At 52.4% G+C, this 16,639-nt stretch overlaps 1 protein-coding gene across 1 annotated transcript in view; it reads left to right on the forward strand.

The window, feature by feature from the left end:
• Positions 1–16,639, forward strand: part of NECTIN4 (nectin cell adhesion molecule 4) — a 57,714-nt gene extending 41,075 nt beyond the window's left edge. Inside the window, exons 4-10 of the mRNA XM_063146233.1 lie at positions 341–631; positions 834–954; positions 9,243–9,394; positions 10,708–10,855; positions 12,064–12,142; positions 13,914–14,075; positions 16,006–16,639. Of these exons, the coding sequence (XP_063002303.1) occupies positions 341–631; positions 834–954; positions 9,243–9,394; positions 10,708–10,855; positions 12,064–12,142; positions 13,914–14,075; positions 16,006–16,281 (1,229 nt within the window). The 3' untranslated portion in view covers positions 16,282–16,639. The remainder of the gene's footprint in view (positions 1–340; positions 632–833; positions 955–9,242; positions 9,395–10,707; positions 10,856–12,063; positions 12,143–13,913; positions 14,076–16,005) is intronic.

A 16,639-nucleotide genomic window follows, 5' to 3' on the forward strand; every position in this document is an offset into this window, starting at 1 on the left:
AAATGTAGCGATGTCTGTGTCCTTCTAAATCCAAACCTTCGCATTCAGATCTGAACTGCTTTGGAGGAGCCCCACTTTGATTCGGTCATCTCCCAAATCTGTCCAAATCCGATGCACACCCTGACTTAGTATGATCACGGATAGTCATAAAGCATCCAAAGAACGCGGGCAGCTGTTGGTGGATTTGTCATTGACCTGGCCTTCAGTGGGTGGACAACACGCCCTTCCTCCTGATCACGAGCCAGTCCTTGGCCAGGACCTCTGGGGCCAGCAACAGTTCTGCCAAACGTGTCGTTCCCCTCTGCTAAGTCATGTTTGGGGTTATTTCCTTCTCCTGCAGTGCCCCCATTGCCGACCTTGAACCTGGGCCCCCCACTGGAGGAAGGTCAGGGCCGAACTCTGGCCGCCTCGTGCACCGCGGAGGGGAACCCCATCCCCACGGTGACCTGGGAGACGGAGGTGCGTGGCGAAGCCAAGAGCCAGGAGTCCTCGCACCCCCGCTCGGCATCCGTCACCAGCGAATTCTACGTGGTGCCCGGGCGGAGCATGCACGGCAAGGCCCTGACCTGCGTCGTCTCCCACCCGGGGCTCCAGCACAAAAAGAGGATCACGCACACGCTCAACGTGGCATGTAGGTACCCTCCCTCTGTGTCGGCTTGGCCCTTGGGACTTTATTTCGGGGGTGGGGGTGGGGTTCCTGTCTCGGCCTGCTTGCTACCATTCCGTGGCCCACGTGTCCTCCGCAGGGGAGGTTCAAGAAGAACCAAAGGCCCTGTTTACGTGGGCTGTGCGATACACAAAATGGCTGACTTTACATGCCCTCTCTCACCCAGATCTATCAGATGCCTCAGTCCTGGGTCACGAGGCAGAGGACGACTGGGCCGAAGGAAAGGAAGGGGCGTCCCTCAAGTGCCTTGGAGATGGGAACCCGCCGCCAACGTACAACTGGACTCGGTGAGCCCTTTGGCATTTCTTTCTCGCGTGCTCTGGAGGCCTTGGTGGGGCAGACCCAAGCGGGACATCGCTTTCTAAAGGCGGAGGGGCCTGGAGCACCAGGAGAAGCCTGGAGTCATGGTTCAAGGGTCTGCCTGGGACCAGGGAGTCCCGGGTTCGAATCCCATCGCTCAGCCTTGGGACGAAGTGTGTGTGTGCGTGCGTGTGTGCGTGTAAAACCAATGTCTGAAGCCCTGGGTGGAACAGTAAAAAATAAAACAAAAAAGTCAATAGAATGTATATCCTCCTTTTTCATTCCAGGCAAAACGATATTTATTTTATTTATTACATTTTTATACCGCCCAATAGCCGAAACTCTCTGGGCGGTTCACAAAAACATTGCTTTGAATGTTTCCTCTGAAGCTTTAGGAATAAAGCTAACACACTAGACAAAAGATGTATCCGTTCCCCACTCTGAGATTTAGCTTCCAGAGATCCTGGAGGGACCGTGTGTGTGTGTGTGTGTGTGTGTGTGTGTGTGTGTGTGTGTGTGTGTGTGTAAGTGAATCCCGAAGAAGGACAAAGTTTGCAACCCCCAGCCGTAACATTTTAACAAGGCATTCTGCAAACACACCAATCGAGACAGAACGGGGGCACTGATTTACCAGGGACAGGGCGGGATCAGAAACTAGGGACCACGGATGCTAAGCAGGAGAAATTGGGGCACATGGGGCGTACGGCTTCCAGGGAGTTTCTCCACCATTTCGGGATGAAGAACCGCACTGTGTTCCCTAGAACAGGAGTGCGCGGAAGGCAAATCTATCGATAGATCTATTGGTGGATCTCCGGGTGATTTGCAGTAGCAGATCAGCAAGAGTTTCTAACTCCTGGTATTTTAACAATTGCAAAATGTAAAGGCCTCTTTTCCCTCCTTAATTCGGATGCTAATCAAGAAAGCTGGTGTGTGTGTGTGTGTGTGTGTGTAGGTTTATGTATGAAAGGATGTGTTTGCATGCTCCAGTTCACTGCACAAATTCCTGAGCTGAACATATGCTCAGAGGCACTCTTGCTCTGCAATTCCAGGTCCACTTTCCTGAGCCACGGTTTGGCTCTGTTTGGGGAACTGCAATGTAGATCCGCCAGCCGAAACTCTGCCAGGCCCTGCCCTGCCCTTGAAAAACCACTGGCCTAGGAGAACAAGGATGAAGAGCAAGGGGAAGGGGGAGGTGGCAAATGGTACATAGGGTGACCCTATGGAAAGGAGGACCGGGCTCCTGTATCTTGAACAGTTGTACTGAAATGGGAACTTCAGCAGGTATCCTTTGTAAGCATGCAGCACCTGGTGAAATTCCCTCTTCATCACAACAGTTGAAGCTGCAGGAGCTATAGTAGAGTGACCAGGTATAAAAGAGGGAAGGGCTCCTGGAGCTTTAACGGTTGTGATGAAGAGGGAATTTCACCAGGTGCTGCATGTATACCAAGGACACCTGCTGAAATTCCCTTTTCAATACAACTGTTCAAGATACAGGAGCCTGGTCCTCCTTTCCATAGGGTCACCCTAGCTAAGAGGTGGCGCTCCTGCTTTGCCAGTAGAAGGCCCTGGGTCCAATCCCTGGCATCTCCCCATCAAAGGAGGGCCAGGTGATGGAAAAGACCCATGTCTGTGCCCGATGAGTTGGAGAGATGTCTGAACTGGCCTAAGGCTGCTTCCTAAGTTACCTAGGGAGGTTGTGGGCTCTCCCACCCTAGAGGCCTTCAAGAGGCAGCAGGACAACCCTCTGTCAGGGATGCTTTAGGGTGGATTCCTGCATTGAGCAGGGGGTTGGACTCGATGGCCTTGTAGGCCCCCTTCCAACTCTGCTATTCTATGATTCTATGATTCTAAGCGGGGATTCGTCTTCTGGGGGAAGATGGCAAAACCAGCCGAGTGTGGCCGGTTGTTCCTCCCCATGGGGCGAAGGGAGGCAAAACCTTGAACAGTGTTGCCCCGGTTGGGATTCTGTCTGGGGAGAGGGGCAATTCATCCGGCCCTCCTGCCGGCGCCTTTGGGGCAAACCGGGCTGGCTGACAGTGCAGCCGGCCCCCATTCTTCCTCCGCCTGCCCCAGGGGCGACCCCTCTGCTGCACCACGGTTTCATGGGATGCCAATCCCCGATTGCACCACAGGAATCTCTTGACGGCTCGGCGTTTCCCGGCGTGGGCTTTGGCTGCCTGCCCGACACTCTCCCGCTGCGACGCGTCGCCCGGCATCCCGCAAGCAGCCAGCAACGTTTCCTGCCCACGGCCCTCTTGCCCTCTCCCGTAGCCCCGGGCACCCAGGCAGCGCAAGTCTTGGGGGGCTTCCTGCCTCACAGAAGGATGCAGGGCGGCAGCCGCTCACCCACCAGACCTCCCGCGCTCTTCCCAGCCCGCGGTGCACCTGATCTGGGTTGGCTGCCTCCAAAAGCTCCCACGGGTCCCATTCAAAGAGAAGGCTGATCCTCCGTAAACACTTATTCATCACCCAGCAATTCCTGCCTGTCTCTGAAGCCATTTTGTGCTTGGAGGGACCAGTTGGGACTTGCCGTGGGTTTCGGGGAAGCAGCCTCGGGCCAAACCTGCACCTTGTGGCCTTTTGTGGTGAGCAGGGGAAAACAGCCAAGTCAGCAGGGCTGGCGGGGGGGGGGGGGATGATTGATGGGGGGGGGTGGCAGGCAGGAATGAGGTTCTCTCCAGGTCTGTCTGCCCTCTTCGAGATCGGAGGACGAGGTGCAAAGAGCAGGGAGCTCCGTGCGCAGCGGCCCGTTTGCCGACCTGCCGGGTGGTTATTGGTGTGCTCAGAATTTCACCTCCCTGGAAGGAGACGAGGAGGCAATGCAGGTGTTGCTTCCGCTTTTTGTAGGACTTTATTTCCCCCCCAACCAAAAGATTATACCCTTTAGGGGGAGGCTCTCTGCATGCTGAGAGTGGCACTCAGCCCTGATGCATTTCAAGCTGCTTCCTCCTGGAGGGGGGGGGAAAGTACTTTGCACATGCTTAAGGCAACTCTGCCCTGGATCACCAATGTCTTTAAAAGCTGCTTTTTGCCTGAGGAACGGCACTTGCTCCAGGCATCTGATTCATTGGTGTGTTTTTCGAAAGGTATTTGCTAACCGCAGGGGAAAGGCATTTTGCATGTGCTCAGGGACACTTTGTCCTTAGGTCCTTTTTTGGGGGGGAGAAACAAACCCTTATTTCACTTAGGGAAAAGGCTCTCTGTGTGTGCTAAGAGGCACACCATCTGAGCTGACAGAGCTTTTCAAGGGGGGGGGGATTATTTATTTATTTATTTATTACATTTCTATACCGCCTAATAGCCGGAGCTCTCTGGGCGGTTCACAAAAATTAAAAACATTCAAAGTATAAAACAACAGTATAAAACTATAATATAAAATACAATATAAAAGCTCAACTAGATAAAAACAGCAGCAATGCAAAATTACAGATTTAAAACACCATGTTTAAATTTATTTATAGACTGTTAAAATGCTGGGAGAATAAAAAGGTCTTCACCTGGCGTGTAAAAGCATATAACGTAGGTGCCAAGCGAACCTCCTTAGGGAGCTCATTCCACAGCTGGGGTGCCACAGCAGAGAAGGCCCTCCTCCTGGTAGCCACCTGCCTTACTTCTCTTGGCAAGGGCTCACGGAGAAGGACCCCTGAGGATGACCTTAGGGTCCGGGCAGGTACATATGGGAGGAGGCGTTCCTTCAGATAACCTGGCCCCAAGCCGTTTAGGGCTTTAAATGTCAATACCAGCACATTGAATCGGACCTGGACTGGCAGCCAATGAAATTGTAAAAGGACTGGCGTAATGTGATCTCGCCGGCCAGTCCCTGTTAGTAACCGTGCTGCCCTGTTTTGTACCAGTTGAAGTTTCCGGACCGTTTTCAAAGGCAGCCCCACGTATAGCGCATTGCAGTCATCCAAACGAGAGGTTATCAGAGCATGGATCACTGTAGCTAGGCTATCTCTGTCCAGATAAGGGCGCAGCTGGTATATCAGCCTAAGCTGATAAAAGGTGCTCTTCGCCACTGAGTTCACCTGTGCCTCCAGTGACAGTTCTGGATCCTAGAGCACCCTCCCCCCAACATCTCCTTGAGTCAATTCCTTCTGCCCCAGGCCAGTTTTGCAGGGATGGAGAGCACAACCCCAATTGCTAGCAGGCCCTTACAATTCACCAGAGAATAATGAAGGGTCAGGCCTGGCTCACATAGCACAAGCCTGTGTTGAAAAGGTCGGCATTCTGCAACACCTGGATATAATGAGGAAATGTGCAGCATTGTTTTGCATAATTCATTCTGCCGGTGGGGAGGAGCATGGAGTTCTCTCGGCAGGGGAGGAGCTATAGCGCAGTGGTACGGTCCCTGCTTTGCATGCAGAAGGCCTCAGTTTCGATCCCCGGTGTCTCTAAGTAGGCCTGGGAAGCCTGAAACCCCGCAGAGCCACGGCTGCCTGTCAGTGTTGGCAATGCTAGGCTAAATGGATCTAGGATAAGGCGTTTTCCTACGTTGATATGTAGGGCACTGTGCCCCGGGGTCTCCAGATAGGGGGCTGGGAAAGAATCCTGCCTGAAAGGCTGGCGAGCAACTGCTGCTGCCAATCAGTGTTCCTTTTTTTAAAAAAAAATGGAAATAATGCAGTATTTAAAATAATCATGGCATTAATTCAGCCACTAGATGGCCCTGTTTCATTCAACTTTATGGAGCATTGTCCAGAGGGGAAGTTTTCAATGACAAGCCACGTGGTCGCTGTTGGTTGCCGTCTAAAGGTGCCTATAGTGAATGTGGAAAGACTCAAGAGGGGGGAACCCTGATAAGGCGGCAGGTTTTTCCCTTACTGTAGACACCACGCCCTCAGTCTAAGGCAGGTTCCTATGTTCCTAGGGCACCGAAGCTCCACCCTATAGCAAGTCTACCGGCTGTTCACCAGCCTTTTTCTGCCTTTTGAGATTTCAGGTGGCTTTACTCCATCAAGCACATCTTTGAAGCCTTGAGGGCTTCAAATATGGGCTTCTTCCTTAAAATGAAAGCCGATGTCTTCTTTGCCCCTGACCCTGTGCTTTTTCTGCCCTTTTTGTGGGCTGTGGCACTGCACTCCTTAAACTCGTAACCATTACCTGGGGTGACCGGGGAGCGGGGGGAGGGCTTGAAACATGTGTGGACCCATTAAAGCAGTGTGTCAGGGGCAGTGTCGGCGCTATGCGCGTAAGTTTCATCATGCAACATGCTCTTTCATGATACGTGTGTGTGTGCGTGTGTGTGTGATCGTGCGCTTATATGCAGAGTTGCATGCTTGCAAATTCTAATGTCTTGATTGTTTTGCAAGTTGTACCTGTAATCTCTGCCAAAGATATGTGTGTGTGTGTGTGCTTATACAAGCATTTGTACTTTTTTTTTGCAGAGGGAAATTATATATGCAGCAGAGATATGAAATACGCTTGTTTATAGTTGTTAACAGTATCCATCCTGAGTTGGGCTACTCCCAGCTCAATCCTTCCCTCTGAAGAGGGCGCACAAGGTGGTGTTAGGGGCCTCAGTTTCTCCAGCTGTAATATGGGAATCAAAATATCCGCCTAATGCAGGTCTCTTGAGCAGCTAAGAAAAACAGCTACATAAATAAGAAGTTTTATGATCTGGAAATGTTGATGCACGTACATTGATGGATAGGAGGTTCTCCCATTTATGTATCAGGAGGTGTGTGCGGCACAGTTTCCCCCTGGGGTTTTTTTTGGGGGGGGGGGTTTAACAAGTGGACAAGTGTTTCTCCATAAAATTGTGCCTGTGTGTATGGTGTGTGTGTGTGTGAGAGAGAGAGAGAGAGGAGGGGTGGGGTTCTGTTGCCCTTGCTAAGCAGCTCAGACGCTGGCTGAATTGGTGCAGAGTTTGGGGCGGTATCTGAACACGCCCCGGCACCGGTTCAGCTATGCAACACACCGTGGGAAAGGGGAAGGGATCCCTTTGATTTCAGCACCTTTTTGTTCATGATGTCATGGCTGACCCCGCCCTCCTCTTCTCTCCCCCTCTCCCCATCTTCCTTACAACTCCATCACGAGCCTGGGCATGTCCTTGGGAGGCAGCCGAAAGGGCAGGAGAGAGAGGGGGAGAGAGAGAGAGAGAGAGAGAGAGAGAGAGAGAGAGAGGAGCACAATCTCTCACCTTGTCCAGCAAGCTCCAAGCTTTCAGCTGCTTAGCTGCTTCTGGGTGACGCCCCTCCCTCTGGCCAAAGCGATGGACATATAGGGACACGCTTGTAGCACTCCAATTCCCATGCAAAGGACTACTGCCCTGCCTCAGTTGGAGCTGCGACCCCAGGCGCACACTTCCCCAGGAGTAAGCCCCATAGGATCGCAATGTGTTACACCTCCCTGAAGACTCTCTTCTCTCACTCTATGACAGACCGTCCTCCTCCGCAGCCTTTCCCCAGCTGGGGTCCTCCAGATGTGTGGGAGTTGTAGTCCAACACATCTGGAGGACCCCAGTTTAGGAAAGGCTGGGTTCAAGATCAGCTAGAAAAACGTAATTTCCTGCCACCCGCATCCGCTGTTTACAACGAGCCTCTCCCAACGCTACAGAAGCACTGTCACATTCAGGCACGCGCATCATGTACTTTTGTGCCCGCTAAGATGCATCCATTGCCCTTCAGAGTTGTAACTTTCAGATGTCCTGGGTTGTGGGTTGGAGAACTCTGTTTGTGGGTGGGGTTCGACGGGTTTTCCTGGGCTTTCCCCACCCCCCACCCCACCTTCATTTCAATTCCCACTGTGAACCAAGCTCAGCAGGGATCAAAATTTGCACAAGTTAGGGCCGAATTAGCAGAATTTGCACAAATTCATCAGAAATGTGCACAAACTGCAGAACCTTCCCTCCGCCCCCCCAAAATGTGCAAAATGTTTGGGAAACAGCGCGCAAAGCAAGTCGTCCACGCCGCAGAACTCTGTTGATCCAAAAAAGAACTCGATTTCCCAGCGATGGACACCCCTAGGTGTCAGCAAGTGAAACCCGCCCTACCAAAATTGTATCAAGACATCCCTAGAAGTGGAAGAAGTGGGAAGTCCAAAATGTCTGGCTGGCACTGTGTGAGGGGTTCATCTTCACTCTCCAGCTGCCTCCAGCCTGTCCTGTTTCCTGCAAACACCCCCCTTTCCCCCAAAATCTTTTCCACCCCCTATAACCTGTGGTAATTTTGCTCCTTTGGTCGCTGGATCAAAGCCTGAGAAATTACAAGCCCAACTCTTGATTCCTGCAGCATTGGCCGGGCAGTTTGCTGTTCGGGTTGCCCACTTTTTGACCTGCTGCTGTTCCTGTGCATTTAATAGCAGCTTGACACAGATATAGAGGGGAGGGAAGGGGGAGGTGGCTAATGGTACATAGGGTGACCCTATGGAAAGGAGGACTGGGCTCCTATATCTTTAACAGTTGTAGAGAAAAGGGAATTTCAGCAGGTGTCCTTTGTAAGCACATAGCACCTGGTGAAATTCCCTTTTCATCACAGCAGTTAAAGCTGCAGGAGCTATATTAGAGTGACCAGATCCAAAAGAGGGCAGGGCTCCTGCAGTATACCAACGATACCTGCTGAAATTCCCTTTTTTGTGCAACTGTTAAAGATACAGGGGCCCTGTCCTCCTTTCCAAATGGTCACCCTACACAGACAGAAATATAGCAGGTGAAGTTTCCCCCCACCACTCAAAAAATGTCCAAGTGGCTGTGTCTGGAGGAAATGGGTCGAGGCAAGAGACATTTCTCTCCCTCGCCCATGATGCTAGAACTTGAAGTCATCCAGTGGAAAGGATAGTCAGTGGGTTCAGGACAGGCTCAGTGAAGGCAATCCCTCCCTTGGTGCTGCTGTGGTCAAGTGACGGCGTAGGGTTGCGTCCATGTGCCTCTGCGGGAAATTACAGCACCAGGCCCCTCTGTGATGGATCCAGAGCTGTATCATTCCAGCTAGACATCAGGAAAAAATTCCTGTTAGAGCAGCACGACAAAACATCAGGAAAAACTTCCTGACTGTTAGAGCAGTACGACAATGGAACTGGTTACCTAGGGAGGTGGTGGGCTCTCCCGCACTAGAGGCAGCTGGACAGCCATCTGTCAGGGATGCTTTATGGGGGATTCCTGCATTGAGCAGGGGGTTGGACTGGATGACCTTAGAGGCCCCTTCCAACTCTACTATTCTATGATTCTGTGATAATTTAAGTCAGGCGTTGGCGACAGTGCCGGTGTGTCCGAAGAGCCCGTGAGCCCCCCACGTGCCTTCCTTTTCCTTTCTCACCTTGTCTACTTTCTGCCCAGGCTCGACGATCCTCTCCCCAGCGGCGTGAAGGTCAGGGGAGACACCTTGCTCTTCCAGAAACCCCTCGGCTTGGAGGACAGCGGCGTCTACATTTGCCACGTGGCCAACAGCTTTGCGAGCAAGGAGGTCAAGGCCACCGTCAACATAAAAGGTACAATTCCGGTGTGTGTGTGTGTGTGTGTGTGTGTGTGTATGTGAGACCTCTTGTCCATGTTGTTGTTTGGGTGAACCAAATGGAAGCAGATTCAGGTTTGTATTCTCCTACTAAGCTCTGAGTGGAGACGGCTCCATTCCCCACCCCGGTGCCCTCCCCACGTATTGGACGACAATTCCCAGTCCAACCCATGTGGGGGTGGGGGGGGAGCAGGCTGGGTGGAGAGTGGAACACTGTTTAAGATGCATAGAGACATATCTATGAGAGCTCCGGCTATTGGGCGGTATAGAAATGTAATCAATCAATCAATCAATCAATCAATCAATCAATCAAATCTGTGCCTGATCCATTGTTTTTCTTTCATGCCTTGTGCACCGCACGTTATTTGACAATCCTGCATGGTTAAAATCAAGGAAGCCCCTTTTTGCATTGTTGCTGGCACATAAAGGTTCATTTTGGAAAGCTCACGTACAGCCTTCTCCTGCCTTGGCATCGGTTAGGAGATGGCCTCCTTTCTTGTCTTTTTCCCCTGACCGAAAAGGACCCCAAATGCTTTAGCGTATCTTCATAGGAGCGGCGCCCCATCTGCAACTCTCCTATCATGACATAATGATCTGCTCTGGAGACGCGAGAGGGCCTTCTTGGTGGCTGCTCCCTGGCCCCCAAACTCCTCCCTGCCAAGGGAGGCTGGGTGGACTCCCCCTCTGCTGTCCTCCTCCCGGCAGGCAAATCTATTTTTGATCCTCACAGGCCTGCGGCAGTTAAGCTGTTCTGTTGGGTTCGGTGCCGTTTTTATCCTTTTATTGTTGTGTTTTTCATTTGCTTTATCTTCCTTTTAATCCTGTTTTCATTTTACATTTCGGCTTTTACAGTTGTTAGCCACCTTGAGCGCCATTTCCCGGTAGAAAAATGGGGTATAAATTGAATGGAATAATGGATAAATTCAGACCGGTGCTTAAGTGGAACTGGTGCTTTGACACCGTGAGGGCAGGGTGGAGGGGAAGCGATTTGAGTGCTCAAATGACAGGAAGCCAGATTCCGGCTGGACATCAGGAAAAACTTCCTGACTGTTAGAGCAGTACGACAATGGAACCAGTTACCTAGGGAGGTGGTGGTCTCTCCCACACTAGAGGCCTTCAAGAGGCAGCTGGACAACCCTCTGTCAGGGATACTTTAGGGTGGATTCCTGCATTGAGCAGGGGGTTGGACTCGATGGCCTTATGAACCCCTTCCAACTCTACTATCCTATGATTCTATGAAGCGGCCTGTCATCATGGCACCCACCTCCTTTCCCTCTGCCTCTCCCACAGGGAACCCCACCAAGCAGGTGGACGTGGTCTCCGTCTCCATGATCGGGGCAGGCCTCATTTCCGTTGTGCTGCTGGGCCTCCTCGTCGTGGTCGTCGTCCTCATGACCTGCTACCACAAGCGGAAAACCAAGCGCATCACGGAGAAATAGTAAGCTGTGGTGGGTGGGCTGCGTGGCTTCACGTGGATGCAGGATTATTCCGGTCTTCTTGTCATGCCGTCTTTCCTGACGTGATCCTTGTGGTCACCTTGGGTGCAAAGACGGAGCCTGAACCGCCCAGATCCCCCCTCTTGTCATCCTCCCCCGCTTGCATTGATCTTGTGAGGCTCAGACCCCTGAGAGCCATAGGGCGAGGCGTGGTGGGATGGATGTGGCCTTATGGTGCCACGGCGGTGTGGGAAAGGGTGGCATGTGGTGACTCAAGGGGAGGAATCTGGCTGTGTGCGTCTCCTCATGAGACAGGCCTGATGAGGGCAGAGGGAACAATAAAGCCGAGAAATGGCTTCCTCTTCCTTTGTCCCACCTCTCGCCCTAAGATTTTAGATAGGGTGACCCTATGGAAAAGAGGACATGGCTCCTGTATTTTTAAAAGCTGTATAGAAGAGGGAATTTCAGTAGGTGTCATTGGTATGTATGCAGCACCAGGTGAAATTCCCTTTTCATCACAACCGTTAAAGCTGCAGGAGCCTGCCTAGAATGACCTGATACAAAAGAGGGCAGGGCTCCTGCAGCTTTAACGGTTGTGATGAAGAGGGAATTTCACCAGGTTTGGCATGCCTACCAATGAGCCCTGCTGAAATTCCCTTTTCAATGCAGATACAGGAGCCTAGTCCTCTTTTCTGTAGGGTCACCCTATTTTTGACCAAGGGTGCAAAATCTCTTTTGGCCTGAGAGCGGAATTCCATTTCAGAAAAGCTCAAGGGAGGTCGTGTTCCAGTGGGCGGGGCCAAAGGCAAAAGGGGGCATGGCCAACACACACACACACACACACACCCTGCCTATTTTAAATGTGAAGCTCTCATGGCCAGAAACTAAGCCTTGGGAGAAAGCTTTTGACATTTTAGGATGTGGGAGAAATGCAAAAAAAGCCACGAAGCAACCAATCCACTGAGGGGGAGGGGCCAGCAAAGGGGGCATGGCCACCTGGGGAATCTCAGGGGACCGGACTGCGATCCAAGGATTCGCACCCGTGTCTTTGGGCCGCTTCCCCTTGGAGGCACTACGAAAGAGCCCAAAGCCAAGCGCCACCGGCCCAAACCTGAGACCTGGCCACCTGCACCCTGGTGCCCAGCGGGCTCTTCCTGCTAGGCCTGGGGCAGGTCCTCACCGCCCTTCTCCTTCTCCTTGTGCCTGGCAGCGAAGAGGAGCTGACCCTGACGCGGGAGAACTCGATCCGGCGCCTGCATTCGAGCCACAGTACGGACACCCGGAACCAGGTGAGGGTTGAGGGGAGCACTTGGGGCTGGCTGGGCAGAGCAAGAGGGTGAGGAATGGGTTTTCTGACGGGGGAGGGGGAAAGGACTCCCCCTCTCTTATCCATCAGGTTGAGAAAATAAAAACGGCCTTGCTGGATTCAGCCATCTAGAGTCCAGTACTCTGTCACCGCCGGGAGTGGTCAGCAGCCAGGGGCCCTGAGCAACGGACAAACAAGGCCTCAAGGCTGCGGCCCCTTCCTAGTGTTGCCTCCAGCATCAGATATTAACTAGGAGGTAGACTGGCACTGAACATGGAGGCCCCATTGCACTGCCAGGGTCTCCTTCTTCTTCCCTTTATCTGCCTCTCCTCCTCCTCCTCCTCCTCCTCTGCAGTTACTGCCAAGCTGAGCCAGGGAATTCCTTGAGCGCCCCCTAGAGGGAGGAAGTGGGGGGGACACATACAAACCAGCAGCTGTGAATTTGGGAAATGAGAGGCATCGGGCTTTGCTCTTACGGCAGCCTGGTGCCCTCCAGATGTGTTGGACTGCAACTCCCATCATCCCCAGCTGGCAGGCAGGGCACAAGTTCAGTTTGGCAGCGTTTCCCATTTAAAAAAGGGATCAGGCTGCAGACAGTGGGGAAAACCCTCTCCTGGAGAGCCATTCCCAGTGCAGAGTAACCAGAACATTGGCACTGCCAGGCGCTCAGAGGGTTTGAGGCCCAGATGCACAGGGCACAAGCCTGCTGCATCACACCGATATATATGCTCATTTATGTCTGTGTATGCAAATTTAGAAATAGTTACTAAGATTTATTTAAAGGCAAAGTCTAAGATTTATTTAAAGGCAAAGTCAGCTAACGAATTCCCCATCCAAATCCCCTCTTTTGTGACTGGTCACTCTAGGCAGGGCTCTTGCAGCTTTAACTGTTGTGATGAAGAGGGAGTTTCACCAGGTGCTGCGGGCATCCAAACGACACCTGCTGAAATCCCCTTTTGTACACAACGGTTAAAGTTACAGGAGCCCGGTCCTCTTTTCCATAGGGTCACCCTGGTGAACCCTTTCTTCTCGAATTGCAAACTGCCCCCTGCGTGGCAATTAAACTTAAAACAAACCTCCCAATTGATGTGTTTTTCCTAAACCTCACTGACCCTGTTCGGATGACGCGCTAAGCCAGGGTGGCTGAGCGTGTTGAGCTAAACATTGTGGCTCAGCGTGTCGCTTGAACCATTCCTAACCACGGTGGCTACATAACCACGGTTTAAACATGCTCACTCACCATTTGCTGCAAGAGGCTTCGCGTGTTGCCTGAATAGGCCCATTGTTATGTTGGGAGTTGATCGGGGGGGGGGGGGGGGATTGCAACACAAGGGGAAGGGGAGGATTCACTCTTTCCTCCTCAGCCTGTGACCCCTCTAAAATGCCCCCTCCCAGCAATTAGGCTTAGAAATAACCTTCACTTTGCACCAGCGGACACTCGGCGCTTTACGGAAATGGAGCCTGCAAAACAGGCTCTTGACCCCAGGCCTTAGCAATCCGCCTGTTCCATTGTCCTGCATTTCATTACCTTCGTATCCTGCCTCATCTACCGCCAAGGCGCTGAAGGGGGTGCTCATGGTTCTCCTCCTCATTTCATCCTCACGCCAACCCTGCGAGGTAGGCTTGGCTGAGAGCCCGGGGGGGGGGCTCCGTGTCCGGGCGGGGCGGGAGGCAGCTTGACGCAGAACGGCCTGTTTTAACTCCTTGTTCCGATTTCCCTTCCGCTTCTCCCCGTTCCTTGTTTTGTTGTTCAGACTGAAGAAAACCTTCCCCTGAGGTCCGAGAGCCGGCAGGGCAGCTTCCGCGGCGACAGCCTGTGCCGGGAAAGCCTGCGAGCGGACAGCTTGTGCCGGGAGAGCCGGCAGGGCAGTTTCCGGGCAGACAGCCTGCGCGAAACCAGCCTCTGCTCCATCCTGGTGAGTTCTCGGCTCAGTGGGGTGAGGTAGCAGGGGGACCTCCGGGCTGATGGGTATTCCTTGGCATTTCTGCCTAATGCTAAAAAGGCAGTTAGCAGAGAAGAAAAAGCAGAAGAGAATGAGCGTTTACCGGTCCACACGCGCACAAATGTTAAAAAAAAAAAAAAGGAGACATTCTTTAGCGAAGAAAAGGTAAAATGGTTTTCTCTGTGTCTCTCCCAGTCTGTCTCAATTTCAAATGCCCCTCTTTTGTTCCTGTACAATCCCCCTCACCAACCTGGTGCCCTCCAGGTATGCTGGACTGAAGCTCCAGGACTCTCCTGGATACAACTCCCAGGCACCAGGCTGGAGAACATTGCATGCCACTTACACAAACACACACACCCTAAATCACCCTTAGCTGTGAGGGGGAAGGTGGGCCGTCTCTACCTCCTCCCTGGCTCTCCGATGGGGTTCACATTCCTAGTGAGTTTCTGCTCTTTCCTGGCCACCTGGCTCCCGTTAAGAGGTATCAGCTGGAATATCCTGGGCTATCTCAGTTAGGGATGTGTGATGCTCAAGATTTCATTCCATTTAGGCCTGGTAGGAGTTCACAGAGTTTCCATTTTGATAAATCATAGAATCCTAGAAACGCAGAGTTGAAAGGGGCCTACAAGGCCATTGAGCCCAACTGCCTGCTCAATGCAGGAATCCACCCTAAAGCATCCCTGACAGATGACTGTCCAGCTGCCTCTTGAAGGCCTCTAGTGTGGGAGAGCCCACAACCTCCCTAGGTAACTGATTCCATTGTCGTGCTGCTCTAACAGGAAATTTTTCCTGATGTCCAGCTGGAATCTGGCTTCCTTTAACTTGAGCCCGTTATTCCGTGTCCTGCACTCTGGGAGGATTGAGAAGAGATCCTGGCCCTCCTCTGTGGGACAACCTTTTAAATATTTTTTCCTGATTTGGGAAATGATTTGCACATTTTTCTGGTCCTGTGATTTGCGCCTCTGGTGTTTTGCACAATTTGGATCTCTCCCCCCCCCCCCAAGTCTTTAAATTCGCGCAAATTGGGTCATAATGTTTTTACTCCCCCCCCCCCCCACTATTTGACCTTATGCCATGTTCAGGCAAGATCACCTGCCTGCTATGTAGTCCATCAAAGGCCTATTCCCCTCTTGTAAATATCCTTGTCAGTTTCATCCGCTCCAAACATGACTTGATTTAGCCCAGCAGAGCAGTATTCCCTAGAAGAACTTGTCCATTTCATTCTCCACTTCCTTGCTTCCCCCAACCTTCATTCAGGAAGTCCCAAGTGGAGGGTGAAATGGACAAGCTCTTTGCTGAGCAAAACCACAGGCAGTAGGTGGACTTGCGATCAGGGACAAGTATGCAAGGCTGCCATTTTAAAAACTTGCTTTAAAAAATTACGATCCCATTTGCACAAATTCAAAGGCTCGGAGAAAGATCCAAATTGCACAAATAGCGACCATGAAAAAAACACGATGGAATCCGTGCATTGGATTGCTTTGCTACCAATCAAGTTGACCCCAGAGGGAGGAAACAGAATGAAACCCGCCCGGGCTGAACCTGTGAAATCCGCTGAGATTTCACCCACCCCCAAACAGAATTCCCATCCATCCCTAAAAATGAATTAGGGGGGATCTACACTACTGCTTTAAAGCGCTTTATAAGAGTTTTGACAACTGTTTGGGCCCAGGACACACTGCATAAACAGTTTTCAAAACGTTTTCAAAGTGCTTTAAAAGCAGTAGTGTTGATCCCCCTAAGTTTTGTCCTGTTTGGCCTTGGCTCGTGACTCTCCCCACCCCCTGTCCTGCTGCGCCCCTTGCAGGGGTCCTTTTAGGGGGGGCCCTCTCGGAGCACCACCAGATTTCTGCCAGATGCTGCCTGGCTCACCCCTTGTCTCTCTCTCTCTCTCCCTGCTCAGGGCGAGGAGGCGGAGGGACGGAGCTACTCCACCTTGTCGACAGTCCGGGAAATCGAGACCCAGACGGAGCTGCTGCCTCCACCCCCGACTCTGGTCCAGGAGAACCGGACAGAGAAGGAGAAAGAGGAGAAGGAGAAGGAAGAGGAGGAGGAGCAGCGGGACGGCGAGAACAACATCAAGCAGGCCATGACCCACTTCGTCCAAGAGAACGGCACGCTCCGGGCCAAGCCCACCACCAACGGCATTTACATCAATGGCCGGGGACACCTGGTGTGACGCTTCCCCCGCCACGGAAGGCCAGGACCCAAAAAAGCACTGAACCCTCTGCTCCGTTGCCTGCTGGCGCTTCCTCTTGGGGAGGGAGCAAGCAGGCCTTGAGACGGAGGCCGCGTCCTTCTGAGCCACTTGCCCGCCTGGCTGCAACGCAGTTGCCTTTGGATCTCCCCGGGGAGGCCCGAGCACCCCTTCCTCCTTCCTCGGAAAAGCCTCCGAACTTTGCCCAAGGGCAGGAGAACGAGCGTCTCCTCCTGCTCTGCCCACCGGAGGAGGAAGTCAGCTTGTCCTTCAGTGGGATGGATCCCTGGGGAAACGCCACAACCTGTCCTGGAACGGGGAAGCCCTTGATCTGACTTTG

This window comes from Elgaria multicarinata, chromosome 21, assembly GCF_023053635.1.
Source record: "Elgaria multicarinata webbii isolate HBS135686 ecotype San Diego chromosome 21, rElgMul1.1.pri, whole genome shotgun sequence".
Classification (NCBI taxonomy): Eukaryota; Metazoa; Chordata; class Lepidosauria; order Squamata; family Anguidae; genus Elgaria; species Elgaria multicarinata.